The 24916-nt window shown below is 38.5% G+C and overlaps 1 protein-coding gene across 1 annotated transcript; it reads left to right on the top strand.

Annotated features, from left to right (window-relative positions):
- The first annotated feature begins 11714 nt into the window (after window positions 1-11714).
- On the top strand, window positions 11715-20043 carry LOC136771541 (tetraspanin-8). The gene is made up of 9 exons (XM_066723901.1): window positions 11715-12089; window positions 12983-13048; window positions 15538-15657; window positions 16149-16223; window positions 17162-17251; window positions 17355-17471; window positions 17798-17857; window positions 18074-18157; window positions 19680-20043. The coding sequence occupies exons 1-9, from the start codon at window positions 12027-12029 to the stop codon at window positions 19752-19754; spliced, it is 750 nt and encodes a 249-aa protein (XP_066579998.1). The 5' UTR covers window positions 11715-12026; the 3' UTR covers window positions 19755-20043.
- The last annotated feature ends 4873 nt before the right edge of the window (window positions 20044-24916 follow it).

Below are 24916 nucleotides of genomic sequence, written 5' to 3'. Positions count from 1 at the left end.
GCAAAATGCTGCCAAAAAGCTAATTATCTATGTGTTAATTCCTTTCAAATTGCCTCAGCCTACCCTTTAATTATTACATGATCTGCATTAGTGAATAGAATTTACAAATATTACACATTATTGACATTGTCAAAGAAGATAAATATTACTCATCATGAGCTTCCAAGTGCTCCTGTCCATGCAGTTCTGCTTCACAATGATTGACATGTTGTTCCTCCAATCAGAAGCATTGTACAGCACTGCCTATGTAACCTCCCTTTCCGGTTTAGAGTTGTTGTTTTCTCTTAATGTCATTGTGTTTTTCATTTTTGTAAATTTGTTTTTCCTTTATGTTCATTTGTTTTTTCTTTTTGTTCATTTGTTTTTTCTTTTTGTTCATTTGTTTTCCTTTTTGTTGTTGTGTTTTGCACTTCAGGGCCACCGTATATTAGCCTTGGGTCACTAATTTGTCTGTGCAATCCGGACGAGGGGTATTTCCACAAGCTCCAAGCATATTTAGTCTGGTGCAACACTGTCTCCAGTTACACATCTGTACACAGGGGCTTCTTCATTGTTTTGGCCACATGCTTCTACTCATAGAAAAACAATATAAAATACTGGGTTTTTAATTACAAAAAACATTAAAATATAATAATTGTTAATAATAATTTGGCTGATGATTTTATCCAAAGCAACTTAAATGTGTACCCATTTATACAGCTGGTTGTTGATTGAGATTAAAATACACAAGTTTCTCCAAAATCAGTACTTTATAAATTGCCTTGTTTGATTGAATTCCTGTTCTGTAGTATTCCTAAGTGCAGTTCTGACACAGCAGTGTTTTAGGGCGTATTCGGTAACCTGTATGAAGAATAATTTGTGCCAACATATATATATATATATATATATATATCCATCCATCCATCCATCCATCCATCCATCCATCCATTTCCTACACTGCTTGTCCTGGTGAGGGTCATCGTATATATATATATATATGTGTGTGTGTACACAGACAAGTGACAAATTAAAGGAAAAGCCTAAATAAATAAGTGGAGGAACATAACGAATGCAGTTGCCTCCAAACAGGTGTACTACATAATACAATTAAGCAATTAACATTCTATAATGCTCTGTGGCATATATAAAAATGCTGAGCAGGCCCAGTTGACCTCGATTTTGGATCAAGAGGTTTCATTATTGGGGCACTAATGGCAAGAGCTTCAGTCACAAAGACTGCTCAACTGGCTAGTGTTTCAATAGGAACAGTGACTAAAGTTACATCTACATTTAGATCTATGGAAAAGACATCTGTAACTAGGGTTGCAATTGTGGTCGATTGCACATTCAATGACCGTGATGCTCGTGCATCACTGCGATATGTAAGGAAAAACAGAAGAGCAACTCTTTCCCAGGTGACTGAGAATGTCAATGTAGGACGTGACAAGACTGTCAGCAAGAACAGTCCATCAAGAACTACACAGAGAGGGATATTATAGTAGGGTTGCAGTGCATAAACCCCTCATTACAAAGACAAATGCACATTTGAGAGTTCAGTGGCGCAAAAACTGGTCTTCAGAGATGTGGAAAAAAGTTATATGGTGAGATGAGTCATCCTTCACCATATTCTCGGCAAGTGGGCAAGTGCATGTGTGGGACACCAAGAGAATGGTACAGGCCTGACTGCTTTACCCTTACAGTGAGGGGACATTCTGTTATGCTGTGGGTGGCATTTTCCTGGCATGGTTTGGGTCCAAAGTTATTCTGAGTGATCACCTTTATCCTATGGTGAGACATTTCTATCCTGATGGGAGTGGTCTCTTCCAGGATGACAATGTCCTAATCCACAGGGCATGAGGGCTCACTGAATGGTTTGATGAGTATGAAAATGATTTGAATCATATGCTATGGTCTTCGCAGTCACCAGATCTCAACCCAACACCTATGGGAGATTTTGGACTGACGTGTTAGACTCTCCACCACCATCATCAAAACACCAAATGAGGAAATATCTTTTGGAAGAATGGTGTTCCATCCATCTAGTAGAGTTCCAGAGACTCGTAGAATCTGTGCCAAGAGCACTGAAGCTGTTCTGGCGGCCTATAATGGAAGACTTCAGGTCCCCCTCCTCCTTGGATGGGACTGCCCAGGGGATTGAGGACCTGTTCTGGCATTGCAGGACAATGGCTGATTCTTTGGTCAGTGGGGGCACTAAGAGCCATTCCCAAAGGACACCCATGGCACCACCCAACCACAAGATATTGACAGCCAGCCCTCTACCGAGGACCCAGCCAACCCCTCAGAGGACAGAGAGCACAGTGATGACGAAAGTGAACATGTTCCTACTCACCCACCTCTTCCCCTCAGAGGTTTGGCACAGCCCAGCTGGAGGACGGCAAACTCAGGCATGCCAGAACCCAGGTTGCAGGGATCAAGGGGAGACCCCAGCAACCGGGACCCCTGCCAACTCAGTAGTTCATCATCCGCAATGGGCTGCTTTTTAAGGTGGAGCTACAATGGGGCTAACAAACAGAGCAGCGGTTGGTACTCCAACCCTGCTACAAGACAGTCTTATAGCTAGCCCACTGCCACATTCTGGGGGGATACCTAGGGGTGACTGCATGACAGCTCGGTTCTTCTGGCCGGGTTGTGAGGCGGCTGTAAGAAGGTTCTGTCAAGGGTCCCCCACTTACCAGAGGGCAGCTCCTGGACCCAACTTTCACAATCCCTTGATACCACTCCCTATCATACCAACGCTGTTTGAGAGATTGGAAATGGATATAGTGGGACCTTTATCACACTTGGTTAGAGGACACCAATACATTCCTTTCCTGGTGGATTATGCCACCTGATACCCGGAGGCCATACCATTAAGAGTATCTACCTCCAAGAAAATTGCCAGCGATCTGTTCCTGTTCACCAGCCATGTGGGGATGCCGAAGGAAATTATCACAGATCAGGGTACTCCCTTCATGTCTACCACACCAAGACGGACGGGCTGGTGGAATGCTTTAATTGCATCTTGAAGACTATGCTCCATAGGGTGGTAGAGTTGAATGAGTGGAACTGGGATCAGCTATTACCTTAATAAATGTTATCCATCAAGGAGGTTCCACAGGCGTCCACTAGCTTCTCTCCATTTGAATTGCTCTTCGCTCACCAAACCCGGGGCCTGCTTGGCATCGCCAAGGAAACCTGGGAAAGCGAATCAGCCCCCACAGCTTAGTGATTGAGGAAATGGAAGACCGCATGAGGACAATCTACCTCATGGTCTGGGAATACATGGAGGCCACCCAACCCCAGCAACAGTGGGCCTACAACCACCGTGCACAACCCAGGGAGTTCCAACCAGAGGACCGAGTGCTGGTACTGGTACCCAACTGTGAAAACAAGTTTCTGGCCACCTGGCAAGGGCCATGTGAGGTACTGGAATGGGTAAGTGCTGTCAATTAAAAGGTCATTCAACCTGGGCACCACAAATGTGTACAAATATATAATATTAATCTCTTGAAGAAATGGCATGAACAGGACTGCATGTTAATACAGGAGGTGTACCCAGCTACAAGTGAAGACCTCTGGTGTACAGGGCTCAAGCCAATATCCGGAAATGCCGGTTTGGATAAACAGAAGCAGAGTACTTGGGATATAAAATTGGATGGGGCCTCCTCATGCCCCAGAAGAAGAAGAAGGTGGAGGCTGTCTGGGTCTGGCCCAGACACAAGACCAAGAAACAGGTGATAACATTCCTGGGTTGGCTGGTTACTGGTGTTTTTTTCCTATCTTCTACTCCATAGCATCTCCCCTGACAGAAATTACCCATTTACAACAACTGGAGAAAGTGACATGGAACCCAGAGGTTGAGACTGACCCATCCTCTGGAACCCAGATTTCACCCTACTGTTCATAGTCCACACAGTGAACATCCCATCCTTTACCTCAGTCAGAGGCTACGCCAACAAGAGACGGTCAGTTTCATTAAAAAATAAGTACGGATGGGTCTTTAGAAGCAAAGTTATTTGCACCTACTGTAAGGGCAAATTTGTATATCACCGAAGTACATCGAGTCTGAAGTATCATTTACCAGCACAACACACAGCTGACATGAGCCACGGTGGTGAGAGGGCTCAAAGTGCTGAACAGCAACCTACTCTTTTAGAGTTTGCACGCAGGAGGCAAATTGACAAGTCAACCAGCAGCAAGCTAACCGCTATAGCGAAGTGGATAGCTGTTGCTTGCCAGCCAATTAACATTGTGGAAGATGATGGTCTGAGAGATATTATTCGCATTGCATCAAACGACTCAACATATGAGTTGCCATCAAGAGCCACTGTTGTTACGAGAATACAAGAACTTTATGAAGATGAAAGGGCTAAGAAAGTGGAGGACTTGAAAAATACACCGACTGTTGCCTTAACTGGTGACCTCTGGACATTGATTAGTAATCACAACTACTTCGGTGTTACAGCGCACTACATCACTGATAATTGGTTGACCCTTGTGTACATTGTTAGTACATTGTCCTTATGTAAGTAGACCTACATTATTTAGTTTTATCTTTGCCTGAGATAGTACGTGTAATACTTATTTAGTTTACCTTTATTCAGTTTCCTTATGATCCTTTGGGAGTTGTTTTTGGTTAGTTTTTTTTTACCTCATGGATCCTTATTCTGACATTTTAAAGCAATGTAAGTTGCACTTTTTTTTCTTTTTTTTGGGGGGGTGGAAATGAAGTTGCTTGCATATAGGGAACACCATGCACATTGTAAGTACATTGTCCTTTAATTAGGCTTACCTATTTAATTAGGCTTACCTTATTTAGTTTACCTTTATTTAGTTTCCTCATGATCTTTCGGGAGTTGTTTTTCGACCTCATGGATCCTTATTCTGACATTTAAAAACAGTGTAAGCTGCACTTTTTTGAGTTTTTGTTGCTTTCATTTCCTGCTCAGTCTGATATGAACCAGGTTCTGTCTCTTTGTGTGTCTTGATGGTGGATCAAATGGAAAATAATTTTACCTTATTTCATTTCCAATTAATTACATTAGTTTGAGTTGGACAAACATATATTAATTTCACTTAGTTAATTTAATTAATGTAATTATTTCATTTTAGCTGTATTTGATTAAAATGAGTTGGACAAACGTAAAAGCTATTTAAAACTGACCGCATTTACCGATTTCTTACACTGCTTTACAGTAGCCTACCTGAAGAGGCCCCAAATACCTCACCCGTACATGAGGTTATTAAAGAGCACATAATGAGACCAGTTTCTACCACTTTGTACCAGACGCATCTCTCTGCAGACACACAATACAAATTTAGTAAACCACAAGAAGATGGGAAGTGGGCACACAACCCACTTTGCCTATCTAGACATGCGTTAGATACGTGTGAAACATAAATAACGAAATGGTCACATATGTCTCCATATTTGGGCATAAAATAGAAAATATTGTGTTTAAGCTTAATCTGGAATATAGTGAAGATATCATAAGATAGGGAGTTGTCTCCCCTTATTGGTTCAAACTCACCCTGTCCAGGATATCGCAGTATGTATATAACATCATGTAAGCTCTATGATTTTAGGGACCTGCATGTCTGTGTGTATTACTTTTCTCCAAGCGGCTTGAATAAAGACTCTGTTCAAATCAATCTACTCCACAGTCTGATTTTTCTGAGAGCAATTAAAAGACAATTCTTCACTACCTAATAAATATATACTTATGCAAAAGATAAGATTGATGTTAATTGTTATCCGAAACGCTACACACATAGTGTAGTAAATGACCACTGCTGTTTTATAAGTCCATGTTGTCAATTTCGTTTAATTCTTCACTACCAAAAGCAATACTATTATTTATTAATTAATTTAGAGGGCACCTTTATCTATCTTGTACAGTGTCAACACAATGACATTGGGTAAACAAACACACTTGTATATACTTGTACAAACACTTATTTGGAACTACAGTAAACAGTGCCATCTTCCGACTGATGCCTTGCTAACACAAAACTTTGCCACAACATTGTAGCAACGTAATTTCCTTTGTGTGGCGATGTTGTGTGGTAGATGGGTGTTTAATTCTACGTTACTTAGCATAGACAAGCGTAGTCAGCTCAAATGCACCGCTTACTTTTTCTGTAATTACAGTGCACTGTACAATGCACAGGTACTCTCAGATAATTGATTATGTTACGATAGTAATATTCTTTTTCTGTTAGATGTCATTATTGTGTGATTAATCCAGTAACCCTGCTAACACATAACGTTGTCACTTCTTTACTATACGAATAAAATCATAATATATGAATATATAGCAAGAAAATTATAACATCTCAGAAAGGTACGCTAACAGCTTCTCAAGAACATTTCAAGAATAGACATTTTCCATCATAGGCTGTTAACTGTGTTTTAATTGGATCATTTAGTACGGGTACTATTTCCTAAGCATTCATTGGATCTGTTTTATTTCAAAAGCTCTGATTGGCCTAAATTGTGTACACGTAGTTAAAAATAGGACGTGTAGTTAAAAATAGGACGGGTACTACTACGCGTAGTATTTATTTTCAACGTGTACAAAATACTACACGTTTTTGACACGGATGGCCTTCGGGGAGTGGGGTGGGGTATGTGTGTGATTGAGGGTAATGTGTGTGTGTGTGTGTGTGTGTGTGTGCGTGTGTGTGAGATTGAGAGAGACAGAGAGAGAGAGTGTTTGTCGCAATTTGCATTGCCCAAGTGTTTTATGTATCTTCCATTGCAGGTACGTGACTGAACTCCTAGGTGGAGAGAAGTATATTTCCTGCTCAGTGTTGCTGCCAGCTTTGTGCCACCTTTCTCGGGTGATGGCGAGCTCAGATGATGACCCTGCCTACGTGGTAAGATTCAAGACTACATTTACAACAGATCTGGAGAAACGCAAGGACAATACCAACATCACATGGCTGAAGATCACCACAGCACTCGACCCAAGGTTCAAGGACCTAAGGTGCCTTCCAAGAGCTGAGAGGGGTGAGGTGTGGGCATTGGTCACCAACCTGCTGAAGGAAGAGGAGCCTGCACAGCAACCCATTGAAGCAACAGTGTCACAGCCACCAAAGAAGAAAGCTGCCCTCATGTTGTGTTCAGAGTCTGAGTCCGATGAAGATGAGAAGTCCATTGAGAAATGTGTTGAGCGTTACAAAGCAGAGCCCTGCATCAACAAGTGGAAGACTGTCCACTGCAGTGGTGGTCAGTGCATGCAGGGGCACACGACAGGCTGGCCCACATTGCACGCAGGTACCTGGCAACGCAGGTACCTTGTGATAATTGTTTTCTCTCTCTGGGCATATTGTTCAGAAGAAGAGAGCAGCTTTATCAGGTGAAAATGTTAACAGACTAGTATGTCTCAGCAGCTGGCTCAGAGGAAAGGAATAGGAGAATAAAAGTGACTGGTGGCTCATGTTTAAGTTTGATGTTAGATTTTTTTTAATTGAATGGAAGCTTTGTTTTTGGTATTCATAGAGTCATATACTGTACATCAAGCACATTCATTTTTTCCCAATAAATGCTTTCAAGAAATTTTGAAAGTGATTATTTTTGTGTTTTTCTTTTCCTTAAGATAAACCATATTATGTCTTTAACATACTGCACTGTTTCTTAAATGGAAAATGGTTTATTCAGGTGTCCTTGTCTTTTGTGTGAATTTGATTTCTAGATTTTCTTTCATGCACAATTATTCAATGAATAATAAAAAAGGCCTGCAGAATTAACAAATAGCATGTTAAAGCTGTAACGATTAACACATTAAATTGAATCAATTGACTCAATTCTTACATTTATTGCATCCATTGCTGAAAAGTTAATATCCTTTTGAAGTAGCCCAGTGATTATTTCTTTATGTACAGGTTGGTGGAATGGGTTTGTTTAGGTATTTAATTAAATTCCCAAATGTCACAAGCAATGGAGGCAAAATAAATATTGCTCTTTTAATAATATACATACACAGTGGTCATGGTTCATTACTATGCTTTGAAATAATATTTTTGTCGACTCTTATTGCCTACTTACTTTACTCCCACTTTGTATCTAAACTGAACTGCAGGGTCTAATGATATAATTTTTGTTTCCTGTAGACAGCTCACTGGCAAAGCAGTTAAAAGACATTTAAGAAAGTACTGTACATGGAAGGAAACTGGTAGCCTGCTGTGTCCAGCTGTGATCTGCAGTGAGGTGTTCATCACAGAGTCAGGCACCCATTATTACAAGGGAACTGGGGCTTATAAAGCAATGCTCTGCCATAGCCTGGGACACATTCACCAGATCAGACCACTCAGACAGTCACCGGCTGCAGAAGACTATATTTTGTGTGTGTGTAGTAATATGATCTGAGTCGTAGTTGCAAAGTTATAGTGTACTTTTTTACAGGATATATTAAATACACATTGACCATGTATTCTAGCTGCTTACCAGTGCTGGATTGCCATTCAGAACCTTCTAGGTTTTCCCAACTGTGCAATAAAAAAGCTGAAATAGCTCAATATGTGTTTTTGCAATCCCCAGACTTAACATTTATCATTTACATTAATATTTAAGATGATTCAAGATTTAAATTAAATATTTATCTGCACGTTAAATATGTAATTTGTAAAATCCAGATGTAGGATTTAATTACATATTTAGACAAACGGCAGATATGTATTTTCAAAATGGAGATTTAGCATTTATTCAAGTATTTATTTTAAAAATTTAATTATTTATAAATGTGAAAAATATATGATTTATTATCTGGAAAAAACAAGATTATTTAATTTTTCTTCTGCATCACCTATAAATGGCAGCTGTGCAAGGATTCTCTCGTGTGTAAGTGACCATTGTCTGAAAGTTAACTACACAAATAATTCAAGTTCAATGAAGAGTCTTGATATTATTGTTATTGGTTATTAGTATTAGTGTTTCACAGTGCTGTACTCAGACTGTAATCCCAGCTCCCTACATCTTTTATTCCCTTGCTTTTCTATGTGCTATGGTCTTCCCCCTAAGCCATTTGAAAGGTGCATTACATTATCCATACACACTTCAAACAAATGTAGTTTTTGATTTATATAAACAACCTTCTTCATCCCCTTGTGTTATGTGCTGGTAACGGTCTAGGATACAAAAATATAGGAATTTACATAAAAACAGGTCTTAACGGATGACAAACATCTCCCCTGTGTAGAATACTAATTGAGCAAGAATCCGATTTGCGGCGGTGCTGAAATGAACACTTTCACTGCTGCCAGCAACTAAAATGCATTCAATACAATGCAAATCAATACAATTCTAGCCCACAACTAGCCAGATGTATTTATATTTTTATGACAAACCTCAAGTAAATCAAATATATGCAGTGTTCCAGCCTGCACTACATGTATCCCAGTACATAAAAAACTATTATTATTGCATGCACATTTTTTTTGTATTGAAACCATTTAATGCAGGAACCCGCTCAAAGGCCAGACCGTGAAACCGCCCAATCTGGATTAGGCGGACGTTGGCTTCTTATTCGCTCAGCTTCACCCGATCCTTGTGGTTTTACATGTATCCAACAGGACTATTGGAAGAAAACTGGATGCAATCGCTGTCAGTAAAGGCTGCACCTGTAGCTCCCAGAAACCAAAGCAGACGCATTGAACCTTAACGATATAGCCCCCATTGTAGTGTATTGACGGCTTCTGGCGGCGAGGAGCCAGTGGAGCTTGCATGAGAAAGGTACCATGAAATGCCCCTGTCAGGACAACGCATAATACTATAAGGATAAATATTACAGATAAGAACATAAGAAAGTGTACAATCGAGAGGAGGCCATTCGACCCATTGTGCTCGTTTGGTGTCCATTAATAACCAAGTGATCCAAGGATCCTATAGAGTCTATTTTTGTATGTACACACACACTACATGATACACACACACACATTGTGAAGATGGTGTTAATATTTGTTTTAGTTTTGCACACCATTGACGTTGTCCAGCGGCTTTGGACAGTGGGATGAAATCGGAGGAGCGGGAAACACAGGGACAGCATACAGATGCGCAGACATGTACAATCATGACCAACACACACGAATCAACAGTTCACAACGCTGGGCATCGGTTACTGTGCAAAAGACCTACAGAAAATATTGCAAACCGCAAGCTTGTGTGTCTTGTTAAAAGCTCTGGTTGAAAGTCAAACATTTAATCATCAGAAACTGTGGATGCTGGGATCCCCAGATGAGAGCTAATCGCGGATCATTCGTTAAAGCAGTAATATTGTGTAGCTTAATGGAGGATAATATACAAAGTGTATGTTGTTGTGGGAAATCATGCTTGTGATTTTAGCATGATTACAAATGTATATTATAATCTTGGTCTTACTACCCGCAGGCAGTCTAATGATGCTGCAGACAGAAGCTGATTCAGCAGCCAATAGCAGGCCGGGAATGAGAGCCAATCGCCATTCAGCTGCTCCTGGCCAATCAGAGTGCAGTGATAGCAGAGTCCTGGCAGAGACGTTTCGTGGTGCTTTTGTCTTGAAACGTGGCGTGTCAAAAATGTGTGTCCATTTCTACAGCTGAGGGGCATTTCACTGGAGCTATTTGAGTGAAGTACCTCACTGAAGTGTACAGCAAGGCTACAATCCCCCACCCAGGGATTCAACTGCAACAGTAACATAACAAATGTAGACGCAGAGAACAGTACACACTATAGCGTAAATCAATACAAATACTATACAAACTGATTACACAAGTATATAAAATAGGACAGTACAGACATGAGATAAGAAATAAACGTACTGCAAGATACAAGTATTGTTGATTTCCCTTATCAGCAAATCATCGGTTTGTCGATTAAGATGAAAATACACATGTTTCCAAAATCAGTAGATCTACTGTACTTTCTAATTTGCATTCCATAGTATTCCAAGGTGCAGTTCTGACAGCAGTTTTAGGTCGTATCTGGCAACCTCTATTAAGGATATTTAATGCCAAAATGTAATATATCACAATATATTAAACATACAATTCTTATAAACCACTACCCTACCCAATCTTGTCAATAAGTTAAATCACGTTCCAATATCCACTGCAATTAGGGCACAGACTGCATACTTTTGATATATTGATTCTAATTTTAGAAAGATAAAATCATTAATATCAGTTATATCCCAACAATAATGACAATTTATTTTCATATGAACACTCCCCATACTCCCCATGAAAGGATCAAATCTAAACAGTTCATTTCCCTAAAAAAACTTATCACACACACACATAAACTGAACATTTCTATTACTAAATAAATATTTTTTCAACTATATATTTTGAAATAAATGATCAAATATTAAGTCCAGTCTTTCCAGAATACAAATGTATTGAGCGACTTAGAAGATTTCAGTATTTGAAATATAATATTACACAATCAAATCCCGACATTTCAGAGTGCAAATAATCGAAGGGAAACAATTCACTATTAATAAGTTAAACGAGTTCATTAGTAGGAGATCGATTTAGTGGGACAGGCTGTGATCAAAACAAACATAGCATCATAATAATAATGATAAAAGCTCTGGAATACTAAGACTTCATGGATGAGTAGACAAAATGTAATAATAATACGAGTAAACATAATTGCCACTGAAAGGCAGGTTGGGACAGGATAAATACACTTGGACCTGGTAGAGAAAATGCTCCTCGTCATGAATCCGCAGAGACATCAGTGTCCCAAGGTGATTTAGCCCGTTACTTTCATTGCTAAATATGTAACTTGGATGAATAAATAACCTGCGAATAAGAAGCAAGGCAACTTCAGCCTCGTCCCACCCAAAGCCTTTCTTTCACGCATAATGTAAGAAAACAAGTAATGAAAACGCCCAGTGCAGCAACCCATTAGCCTACCGTTTAAACCGAGATTGCACAACTCGGAGTTTATACGGTTTACTGTTATGTTAATGACATTTTCATGTGAACAGCTGCAGAGCAGGGCATCATCAGACAACTAGCACAATCGTCTTCTTTTTGTTCAGAAATACCTTTAACATCCAGCAATGGCGAAGGTTAATAAGATGTGTGTGAAAACTGTAGCCATCGCCTTCAACGTCCTGTTTGGGGTAAGTTAGCCTGGTTTCAATAGACATACTAATATAATAGATTATTTCTGCAAAAGTGCCTTCACTGCTTTATACTAGACATCGTGGCATCTGATTAGCAGAAATCACAACATAACTTATTGTTGTCTATAGTACTACATATTTGGAAGTTATTCGTTTAATGCAAATTATATGTATTTCTACGTTACTTATATTGTGTTATATTAACGTACCAAGAGTATGCATGGCGTTGCTGGTAATCATCATCATCATCATCAAACAAATACACCAATACATTTGTGAAATATGATCGTCTGTGTTAAACTAAAGAAAACAATGCAATTAGTTGTGTTGACTTTTAAAAGAGTCTAAAATATAAATATAATAAACTGAATACATTGTTAAATAAAGTGAAAGGATGTTGTCATAGTTTTCTATAGAAATGGCAACAATATGTATATGGATACTGGAGGAAAAAGTGTGTGTGTGTGTGTAAATGAGTAAATGGTTTATTTTATAGGTAGTAACTGTAATGTCATGTCGATTATCATATGTAAGAAGTTGGACAGCACTATGCAATGTTTGTGTTTTGATGTTGAGCATATCTGGTGTGTTTATGTAGTTCATTTTATATAAGCTTGAAAAGTCATGCAAGTCACATTCAATACTATGTAAGTCCCAGAGTGGGTCGGCTGTAGAAGAAAATCAAGCAGTAAACGTTTCTTCTACTGAACTTGAGAAATCCAAGGGTGTCATATTATTAGGGCCTGTGCTTTTTCTAATCTATATTAATGATCTGGACTCTGGGATAGTTAGAAACTTTTCATTTTGCAGATGATACTATAATAGGTTGCTCGGGAGATACTCAGAGTGTGACTAAATCTTATCAACTGTGTGTCTGCTCCTATTTCCAGGTTCTGGGGTGCTTGGTGCTTGGAGATGTACTATATAAAAAGACAACCTACTATCAACATGTAGAGGTAAAATTAAAGTATAGGATTTAACTGAGATTTAGTTAAATTCCAAATAATGCTGGCTAGGTTTATTTAAGGATTGATTTAATCTTAGGATTTTATGAATAAGTAAGCTCAATATTATCAATTGAGATCTGCATGCCTTTCAGGAGCTGTCAGGAGTTCCACAGGATATAGTGTGTATTTTGCTACTGTCTTATCTATTTTTACAAAATTACTTAAAAATTAGGGAGCTGACAGAAATCCGCATCTGTCAAATGCAGATTTTAAAGCATTAAATCCATGTGGATGCAGATGCCAAAATAAATTATTTAGTTGTAGGCTGAGGGGCATTTTTTATTTGTCAGTATCACTGTAAAATAATTTCCCTACAGTTCTTATTAAAAATGCAAAATATTTAACATATGAATTTAAATATTTAATTTATTTCAATTACAGGCTTTTAATGTGTTAGAGCTGAAATAAACATCTGCTCAGAGTCCTAACATTAAATTAATGTTATATAGATATAGATATATATATATATAGATATACACTCACCTAAAGGATTATTAGGAACACCATACTAATACTGTGTTTGACCCCCTTTCGCCTTCAGAACTGCCTTAATTCTACGTGGCATTGATTCAACAAGGTGCTGAAAGCATTCTTTAGAAATGTTGGCCCATATTGATAGGATAGCATCTTGCAGTTGATGGAGATTTGTGGGATGCACATCCAGGGCACGAAGCTCCCGTTCCACCACATCCCAAAGATGCTCTATTGGGTTGAGATCTGGTGACTGTGGGGGCCAGTTTAGTACAGTGAACTCATTGTCATGTTCAAGAAACCAATTTCAAATGATTGGACCTTTGTGACATGGTGCATTATCCTGCTGGGAGTAGCCATCAGAGGATGGGTACATGGTGGTCATAAAGGGATGGACATGGTCAGAAACAATGCTCAGGTAGGCCGTGGCATTTAAACGATGCCCAATTGGCACTAAGGGGCCTAAAGTGTGCCAAGAAAACATCCCCCACACCATTACACCACCACCACCAGCCTGCACAGTGGTAACAAGGCATGATGGATCCATGTTCTCATTCTGTTTACGCCAAATTCAGAGTCTACCATCTGAATATCTCAACAGAAATCGAGACTCATCAGACCAGGCAACATTTTTCCAGTCTTCAACTGTCCAATTTTGGTGAGCTTGTGCAAATTGTAGCCTCTTTTTCCTATTTGTAGTGGAGATGAGTGGTACCCGGTGGGGTCTTCTGCTGTTGTAGCCCATCCGCCTCAAGGTTGTACGTGTTGTGGCTTCACAAATGCTTTGCTGCATACCTCGGTTGTAACGAGTGGTTATTTCAGTCAAAGTTGCTCTTCTATCAGCTTGAATCAGTCGGCCCATTCTCCTCTGACCTCTAGCATCAACAAGGCATTTTCGCCCACAGGACTGCCGCATACTGGATGTTTTTCCCTTTTCACACCATTCTTTGTAAACCCTAGAAATGGTTGTGCGTGAAAATCCCAGTAACTGAGCAGATTGTGAAATACTCAGACCGGCCCGTCTGGCACCAACAACCATGCCACGCTCAAAATTGCTTAAATCACCTTTCTTTCCTATTCAGACATTCAGTTTGGAGTTCAGGAGATTGTCTTGACCAGGACCAAGAAAGGAAGTAAACAGTCCTGGGGGCACAGTATAGTGAAGGGACAGATGAGGAGAATAGAACTGGACAAAGAGAGGACACAGCAGCAGGGATACTAGACTTCTCAGGGGAGATCCAAGTGAAATCTGCTTTCTGGACAGGGAAAGGGAGGGGAGAGAGGTGGAGGGCAGAGTCAGAGAGTTAAGGGTACAGTTATTAGGAAAGCAGCATCTAGAAAGTTCAAGATGGGAGTAATGGGAGTGGATAACGGAAATTGGAGAGATGGTCATAGCTGTTGATGATGTAATGCGGTGTCTTGTCTCCTCGTTGGCATCTCCTCACTGGATTCCCTGCCCTTTGGTAGTCGGGCTCTATGGGAGGGGAGCACTGAGGGGGGCATTGAAGGCTGCTGGTGCTGACTGCTGGTGCAGATGTCCAAAATGCAGTGAATTAGTGATCACGTGAAAACACGTGATCTGCATTAAATGACACCAGGTCTGAGAGAGAGCAAGAGTCCCACCCTAATACAGATGGTGCTCAATTGCTACCAAAATCAAATGTCTCGGAAAGTTAGAAATGCAACAACATTGATCAAGTCTTTCCAGCTTAAAGGGGAAGGTAACCTACCAATAACACAATTGTACTATAGTAAAGCTCAAAAAGTAAGTTGCTAGCACAAAAAAAAACAAAAAAACAAGTGATCACAGAAGGTGGATAAGATCTTATGAGAAACCCAGACTACTAGCTTTTCAAGTAAATTCATATATATATATATATATATATATATATATATATATATCCAGATCATATTTATGGATGTATTTATTTATTTCCTATCATTTAGTTCGGTTTTATTTCTTGCAGATGGAGGACCACATATTTAGAGGTCTAATAGCAGGGTCGGTAATTGGATCAATCATAGTTGTAATTTCCTGTCTTGGAGGTCTTGGTGCATATTTCGAAAAACAGTGGGCACTGATTGTGGTATGTATTTTTGTCTAATTACTCTTCCCACAGGAAAACATCATAAGGAAACATAGCCATTAATTTATTATATAAAGACTTAATTGACTTAATTTGAAACACAAATATATTTTTGTGATTTGTACATATTTTGTTCTACTACTAAGCAAGCCGTTTTTTGTTCCAACCTAGGTCTTAATTACTTAATTGAATGGTATTTTGCTTTGTTAGGTCAATTAAGGATTCAATTAAGCAATTAAGACCTCAGTTGGAACAAAAACCAGCAGGACAGAGGGTACTCCGGGACCAGTTTGAAAACCCCTGGTCTAAGCTGTAGATTAGTAAAACTTAGCATGACTCAAGTCATGAACTGCAGTTGAAGTGCTCTACATGGTTAAATATATTTTGAATAAATGTTGTATACATGATAGTTTGTAATCAGAGATCAACACCTGTACATTTCTTTATATGAACAAATTGTATTAAAGGTCTCACTTGCATTTTTTCCTCAGTACCTTATTTTGACTGTTATTGGCTTGGTCATCTTGCTGATTGTTGCTGTGTCAGTGTCTATCTACAAGTCATCGGTAGGATTTCTTTATTTTATTGTTGATTTTAGTTATGTATAGAATGCAGTCTCAAGTATATTATTCAATTATTCATAGTTAAGTAGTCCTATATTATATGACCTCATACACAGACTATATTTTCAGGTTACAGCTGTGGGGAAAAATATTTGATAATGGAAAGATCAGTGAACTGCAATAGACCTGAAGAATGGATATTATTATTATTATTATTATTATTATTATTATTATTATTATTATTATTATTATTATTATTATAAACTAATACAATATTATCAAATCATGTTAATTATTTAACATTATTTAAGGAACTAAGTTTAATCTCCCCACATAAAGGAGCTTCTAGCTGCTTATCTTTGATAGAGTATTGTTGATATGCTCTACACTGGAGTTGATGCCATGTGTGGGGGTGAGGGCTGGATGTAGAGCAGCACTGCCTTTCTTAGTGTCGGGTATAGAATTTGTAGTAACAGCGATGTCTCCCATTTAATACACCAAACAAAAAGTGTCTCCTGATTGTTTGTTTTTAAGGTGTTTTTTGTATCGGCTGGCATGGCGGTGCAGTTGTTAGCACTGCTGCCTCACAGCTCCTTGGTCCCTGGTTTGACCTTGGGTCTCTGTCTGTATGGGGATTGTTCACCCTGTGGCCCCATGGGTTTTTGGTGGGTGCTCCAGTTTCCTCCCATATCCCAGAGATCTGCTGCTTAGGTTAATTGGCTTCTCTAAATTGCGCTGGACTCGTGTGGATGTGCTCTGTGGACAAGCATCCAGTGTGGGCTATACTGTGACTTTTGCCCTGTGTTCGCCAGGTTTGGCTCCAGCTCACCGTGACCCAACACTGGATGAAGTGATTATTGAAAATGTGTGGATGGCTGCTTGGTTTTTGGCATGAGATCATATCAGATGCTTGAAGAATTGTGTATTTATTTTAATTCCAGTTTCTTGATAGTGGACCATTCACTAACAACATGCCAGTGGATCAAGCTGCCCCTACCACCAAACAGTGGCTGGAAAGTGTGCAACAATGGGTAAACACTTTTTTTAATGACATTTCTTTGATCCAGATTGTTGATCTATGGAGGCTTGTTGTGCTGTGTAAGCACTTTTCTATTATATTAATTGTTTCCATAGGGAAAGTGTTGTGGATGGAATAATGGGTACCAAGACTGGGGGCAAAACATCCCAGACTCTTGTCTCTGTGATTCGAATGATCCTGACAGTCCAAAATGCCACAGTGCGTCTAATCACGTAAGTACAGTTTTCCATAGGATTTCATAAATTAAAAATGTATAAATTATGAAGTAAGAAGAATGAGAATATATAGAAACAATGTGGCCAATCATTTTATTATTAAATACATTTTCTCCTTATAGCACACAAACACATATTATGTATTTATCAAAGCCGGACACAATAAGCAAGGAGAGAGTCTCAGGTTCTGGCGGTGTCTGGGCTTTATTGAGGTTCGGGCCAGTCCAATAGGAACACACAAAAGCGAAAAAAATAAGCAAAATAAGCACAGCATCCTGTCACAGTATTATACCACCATTGACATTATTTTAAATTTCTTCCAGACTGTTGGGAAGGATGGCAGTTCTGTTTTGAAAGCGTCTTCAAAGGTTGTTTTCAGTGAGGTAAGCTTATACCAGTCAATCCCAGCACAAACTGTCACACATTGCGTTTATTCAAATACTGAGTATTATTTTATGAGATGTAGAACACACGTATCTTTCACTGAAATTTGGGTTAAGATTCACAAAAACAAAATAAATACAGAAATTCTGATTGTATTTGATTCTGCTGCATTTAATCTAATATGAAGTGTTGACTCAAGTCCTGTTTCTTTTTAGCCCTGTGCTCCCATCTTCATCAGATACATGGAAGACACTTATAATGCATTGATTGGAATGTGTTTTGGCTTAGTGGTCACTGACGTACGTATTTTTGTTTTTTTACCTTGCTCATAATGAGCAGTCTGAAAAAAAGGGGAAACAATCCTTAAAAATAAAGAACTTAAAGTAAACTATTAAAAAGTAATGTATTAATGGCAAAATGATAATATGTCAGTAAAATGCCTAATAATATGCATTCTATTTTTGTTTATTACATTTCACAATGCATAATTAGGCAATAAATGTTTCCAAATGTCAGCTCTTTGGGCTGTCATTGTACTTAGTCCCACCTTCAAGAAGTAAATTACCCAATGAGGTGCTTCAGATGTCCTGCCTCCTAAAGGCAGTACCCAATCAGACACCAGAGAACTTGTGACAGGTTAGAATTACTTTAAATAAGAAACCAGGAAAAGATAATAGTGGAATTTGGAAATATTATGTGAGCAGGCTATCGGCTGTAAGATCTTCATCGTGAAATGGAATTAACAATGTATATTTATACATGTATCTATTCCATCGGAGTACTCCATGGTAGGAACAGATGTGAGGCATTGTGGTTGAAAGTGAAAACATTATCCAGGTAACATTTTCACAGAAATGCCAAAATGTTAGCCTGTTGATGTTTCTCTAGTGAGACTGGGTTGGAAGTGAATATGGTCACTGTTGCCAATGAGTTTGTGAGTGAAATGAGCGATGGATGCAAGTTTACGGGAAGTTTGAGGAGCACTAAAGCATGTGAATGTTTTATTTGTTTTATAGCTTTTATAGTTTAGTAGCAACCTGTGAACTATTATACAATAGGTCTCATTGGACAACGGGTGAATTGACTCTATGGCCTCCCCTTCTGAAGATGCATTCCACGGTCCAAGACACCCCTTCTACCCACCCCATTATAACGTATAAAATATGTCCTTTCAACACTGCAGAACAGATAAATTGCCATATTTATGTTATTCGAAGGATCTGGATGTTTAAAAAAACTGAGCAAATTTAAAATCCAAAATTGATTTATTATTTAGTTGTTAATTAGGTAAATTAATCTTTATCCTCATATTAATTGAAGTTAGATGATGTAATACAATAATACACACCTATTGAATTAATATATATTACAGCAGACCTGTCTATGTTAATTCTATCAGGCGCTTAATTTAATTACGTAAAATTTAAATATTGTTTATTATTCTTATTCCACATTATTTTTGTTCTTATTTTTCTAATATAAGGCACAACAATGCTGTGGCACACTGGTTGGGAAACAGTCTTGTCTTTCAACCTTCAGTAACTGTGGTGTGTTGATTACAAAAATATGTAATCTGTGTGTGCAGTACAGTACAACCTGGCATATTTAATTTAGGACAACTTGAAGTTAGATGTTTTTGTGTTGTCAAGTTCTCTCTGACTTAAGTTAAAGCTGGTCAATTTAGCAAACATTCCTCAGTTCAAACTGATATTCTTACACAGATAGATACTTTTGTGAACCAGACAAAGAAAGTGGATTTGACTAATGCTATCATTCTCCACTTGAACTAAACCAATGTATTTTGTTGTATCTCCTTTCCAGATGACTGGGATGATGCTGTCAATAATGATGATCTGTCAAATCAGAAAGCATGTCCCTACATCCGCTTTGAATTAGAGCCCACCGACATACTCCGAGCTGAATAATAAACCACTATACAAGCTTATCTTCCTCAGCTTGCAATTAAGCGTCGTGCTTTGGAGGTATTCATCGTGAAAACGCTTTTAAAAAATATCACCATTGGTTTATATAAGTATATACATTTATTCTAATCCAGTATATAATGCAGCACAGAGGTTTTTCCTGTTGTTTTGTTTATGTTGCTGTTATGCATGACAAAACTGTTCATATCTTCTCATTGCTACTGAAAAACAAAAATAAAATCAGCAGGATTGCTGTTGCAAGATGTGCCATGTGCTGATGGTGCCCGTTTTCAGTTTTTCCATTTCCAGTATTGTTTCCATACATTTATAGTTGGGATATATTTGGTTATTTTAGGGCATAGAGGGAAAGGTATACAGGACATTGTAGATTAGGTTATATAATTATTGTCTTGAAAATCAAATGTTTTACACCCAAATTCAAAGGTAATATTGTATTCTTAGTGTAATGAGTGATGTGCTATGTACACTACATGGCTAAAAATATGTGGACACCCCGTCTAATACGTGGCTTTAGCTATTTCAGCCACACCCAAGAGCACCATGCGCAATGCCAAGCGTCAGCTGGAGTGGTGTAAAGCTCGCTGCCATAAGACTCTGGAGCAGTGGACACGAGGCTGGCAATCTGACGCATTAATCTGGGTTTGGCGAATGCCAGGAAAACGCTACCTGCCCCAATAAATTGTGCCAGCTGTACAGTGTGGTGGAGGAGGAATAATAGTCTGGGGCTGTTTTTTATGGTGCAGGCTCAGACACTTAGTTCCACTGAAGGGAAATCTTAACGCTACAGCATACATCAACATTCTGGATGATTTTGCATTTCCAACTTTGTGGCAACAGTTTGGAGAAGGTCCTTCCTGTTTCAGCATGACAATGCCCCCATGCACGAAGCGAGGTCCATACAGAAATTGTTTGACTGGTCTGTCAAGGGGTGAAATATCTTAACCTTAAAAAGTCTAGTAAAGTCACTAAACTACTAATATCTAAATCCCTAACCTAATAAAGAAAATAAACAGAAGTAAACTAACTGAAGTACACAAAAACCTAAACTAAACCCTAAACCTAAACCCTAATAAAAGAAAACTCCAACAGCAATTTCAAAAAGAGACGCTTATAGGATGACATTTTTTTTACGCAACTCCGTAACTTCCCAGAAGTCACACCCGTGGAGATACTGTTCAATGATAAAAACAGATGAGTAGTAACTCGATACTAGTTCATCATATTCATCCAATTTTCAACACAGCTGTGGGCAATGAGGGTTCAACCCCCATGTTGTTGTCTTTTACATCTGCAACCACACTCTTCTGCACGATTCTGCAGGTCATAATTCAAGCCCACACTAAGGAGGTGTTAAGGTACAACGCTTCAGTTGAAGCAACCCTTCGGGTACCAGTGAATCAGGCACCCCAGTGAGCGCTTCCAGTAACAGATGAGACTTTTCAACAGGAGACAACCCGGGAAGTGAAGTCACTGTGTGACAGCCCGCTGCCTGTCACGGCACGGCTGCTGCTGAGGTGCTCATGTGCCGCAGCGGTGTCGTCGCTCCCTCGCTAACAGGCTGCGGGCAATGAGCACCGAGGCGATTGTGACGTCAGCGGCAGCTGTGTCTAATTTATGTAATCCCTCTCCCTCGCCGACGGAGGCAGCTAACCAGACAGAAGGAGAACTGCCTGCCCGGAGCACCGAGTTTTGTGGACGTTTGTGTCTTTATTTTGCTTTTGTTTTCCCTGTTTGTCTGTGTCCCCTGAACGGACCTGACCTTTAATAAATCCCGGACACTACCGGAATTCGAGACTTTCTCTCTCTCCCCTTTGTGTCCGGCTTTTACACACTGACCCAATGTCTGTTCGTTTATTGAAAGTTTCACACGGCGTTTTATACATCTACAAGCAATATTTCAAAGGAGGTTCGGGGCCGTCCCGAACCTGGATGATATTTTGTTGGCGTGTGTCCGGGGCAGTTCCGAGACACAGGAAGCAATAATTCATGAGGAATTCTTTATAATTGGGGAAACAATATTTCATCCAGACATGGAAGCGCTGGTACCAAGGACACGGCACACACTATACTGATAAGGACAGGTTATATAGTTTTGGTTCGTTACCTAAAGAATGTCCACGGCAGTAGAAATTATCTCTGTCTGCCACACGGATAAGTCTGAGCAGAGAAATCCTAATAAGAACAAGGAAACCCTTATAAGAGCAAGTTTTAACTAGTATCTTACAGGAAAGCTATTTTACCCCAACAGAAGGTGTATAATTGTGTTAGTGAGACAACCTCGTATAACAGGAGATAGAGGATTACTATCTCAGGTACTTTCTAGTGCCTGATTCGGACAGCAGTTACCGACAGGGTGACAATCAATCTATCGATTCCAGAGTGAATGCTTTCACACTCGTCTTGTACAGGCATATCAGAACCAGAATTTGTCTTTAACCAATGTTTGAAATTCTTTACAGGGACAATCCCGTTGTGTCTATGCACAGGTGAGAATAACTTTATTTAGAAGTTCTGTTTTATGTAAAACAAAAATTATTACACAGATTTTTCAAATCCAATGTGTGTTGATTTCAGTGTTGGGACTTGGCTTCAGTGAGATTTTTGGATTAAGCTTTGGATTCGCAATCATTGTGGTATGCATCTATCTGTATATATTGTATATAGCAACACAGCAGCAGTCACTTCCACAAGCATAGAGCAAATTGACTAAACAATCAAATATACAACAAACGCATTACATAAACAAATCCTTTCTTTAAAAGTACTAGCTGCCATCGACCCTCGTTTCAGTCAAGCAAATGATTTCAGCATTTTGTTTAACTAACAATAATAAACACATAGTTCCCCCAAAATAATGAAAAAATAATGGATTTATTACAAAAAGCAGCAGGGCAGGGGGTACTCCAGGACCGGTTTGAAAACCCCTGGACTACAGTGTTAAATCCCAGCAGTTTTTCACTTTTCTGTAACATGAGTATTAAACAAGTTGTTAGCTTGAAATTGTGTTTTTGGTATATTGCCTTATTGATGGATATTCTGCATGTATTGCATATACATCTATTTAACTGAATTTGTATCAAATCATTTCAGCATGTGCTTTATATACCTTTTAATTAAGTCCTGGTTTCAGGCTTTCCAAATTTAATTGGTTAGTTGATGTGGCATAATCAGTCATTTTTGTCATTGAGAGAGATGTAGAGATATAGAGATAGATAGAGATAGACAGAGATATATAGATAGAGATATATAGATAGATAGATAGATATCTGTATATCTATAGATATATATCTATAGATAGATAGATATATCTATATCTATATCAATCAATGACAAAAATGACTGATATATGCAATAAATGTAAGAATTGAATCAATTGATTCAATTTAATTTGTTAATCATTACAGCTTTAACATGCTATTTGTTTTATTATTCATTGAATAATTTTGCATGAAACAAAACACAAACACATTCATCTAGAAATGAAATTCACACAAAAGACAAGGATATATATATCAGGTGTCCTTGTCTTTTGTGTGAAGTTCATGCAGAATTATTCAATGAATAATAAAACAAATAGCATGTTAAAGCTGTAATGATTAACAAATTAAATTGAATCAATTGAATCAATTCTTACATTTATTGCATCCATTGCTGAAAAGTTAATATCCTTTTGAAGTAGCCCAGTGATTATTTCTTCATATACAGGTTGGTGGAATGGGTTTGTTTAGGTATTTAATTCAATTCCCAAATGTCACAAGCAATGGAGGCAAAACAAATATTGCTCTTTTAATAATATACATGAACAGTGGTCATGGTTCATTACTATGCTTTGAAATAATATTTTTGTTGACTCGTATTGCCTACTTACTTTACTCCCACTCTGTATCTAAACTGATCTGCAGAGTCTAGTGCTATAATATAGTTTCCTGTAGACAGCTCACTGACAAAGCAGTTAAAAGACATTTCAGAAAGTACTGTACATGGAAATAGACTTCCCTTGAAATAGAAACCACAAAGACTTTGTGTACATAACATAGCACTACTTGATCCCATATACAATAATATTCATTAATATTTTTAAGGTGTGTACCATGACTGTCAGCAGTTTTGAAGAATTTATGAGCTATTGTAATATTGTTTTATGAAGAAAGGGTATGTGTGGTTTTGAGGCATCAGTGTAAAACAAAGACATTAAGACCTAAGAATCGAAAGTGTATAGTTTCTAAAACCATATAACAACAATGAATTATTTCTACAATACAGACATGCAAATTTGGTAAATGTATTGTAACAGTTTAGGTACTGCTAGAACCCTCATGAGTCCAAACAAGGAGTCAGACACCAGAATGAGACAAATGTGCTCTTTATTTCTACACATGCGTTTACACTCCACCTTAACAAAGGCAGACCTAGCAGTGGAAAGGAATTGACTTAAAAGCAACCAAATGGCTGGGGCTATTCAGAGCCCGTACAACTATACACAGGGGAAAATAAGGGAGAATATCACAACATCACAACAATACAAAATGGGGTCAACTTACAACAATTAACCATAATTAACTAACTTTTTACAGTCCCTAGTTCACTTCCCAGCAGCTCTAGCGAAGATGGCCACATATTAATTAAGCAGGGTGGCGCTGCCTTTCCATTCCCATTACAGTATTTATTTTAGTTCTACACTAATCATTGTTTAGTAAATGTGGTGTTCCCTATTTCTGAATGGTTTTATATTATCACTGATTGTATTTACATGAGTAAAGTTTCTGCAGTTTCATGGTGTAGTTTGCAAACAAGTGTGATATCAAATTTTGTTCAACTATGCATTGTTTTGTGATTGTCATGCATGACCTATTCTCTTGGACCTTGATCTATTGTCTTTCTAATTAACAGATTTTTACTGGCTTCTCTCAGTTCAACTTCTGTGGGAACTCGAAATTGCCCTCATAACAAGGTGGTGTACTCTTGCACTATTGTAGTTGGTGTAAACATCTGCTATACTTGCAATGTCAATTACTGTACATTCATGAAGAGCTGCATTTCTTTCCCTGTGTGTCTGTGTAAACAAGGTCACTGGCTCATGGTCTTACCGTACTACTGTATTATTATTATTATTAT

The sequence above is a fragment of the Amia ocellicauda genome, chromosome 15 (assembly GCF_036373705.1).
Source record: "Amia ocellicauda isolate fAmiCal2 chromosome 15, fAmiCal2.hap1, whole genome shotgun sequence".
NCBI lineage: Eukaryota > Metazoa > Chordata > Actinopteri > Amiiformes > Amiidae > Amia > Amia ocellicauda.
This window is presented reverse-complemented; position numbering and strand designations above follow the sequence as displayed.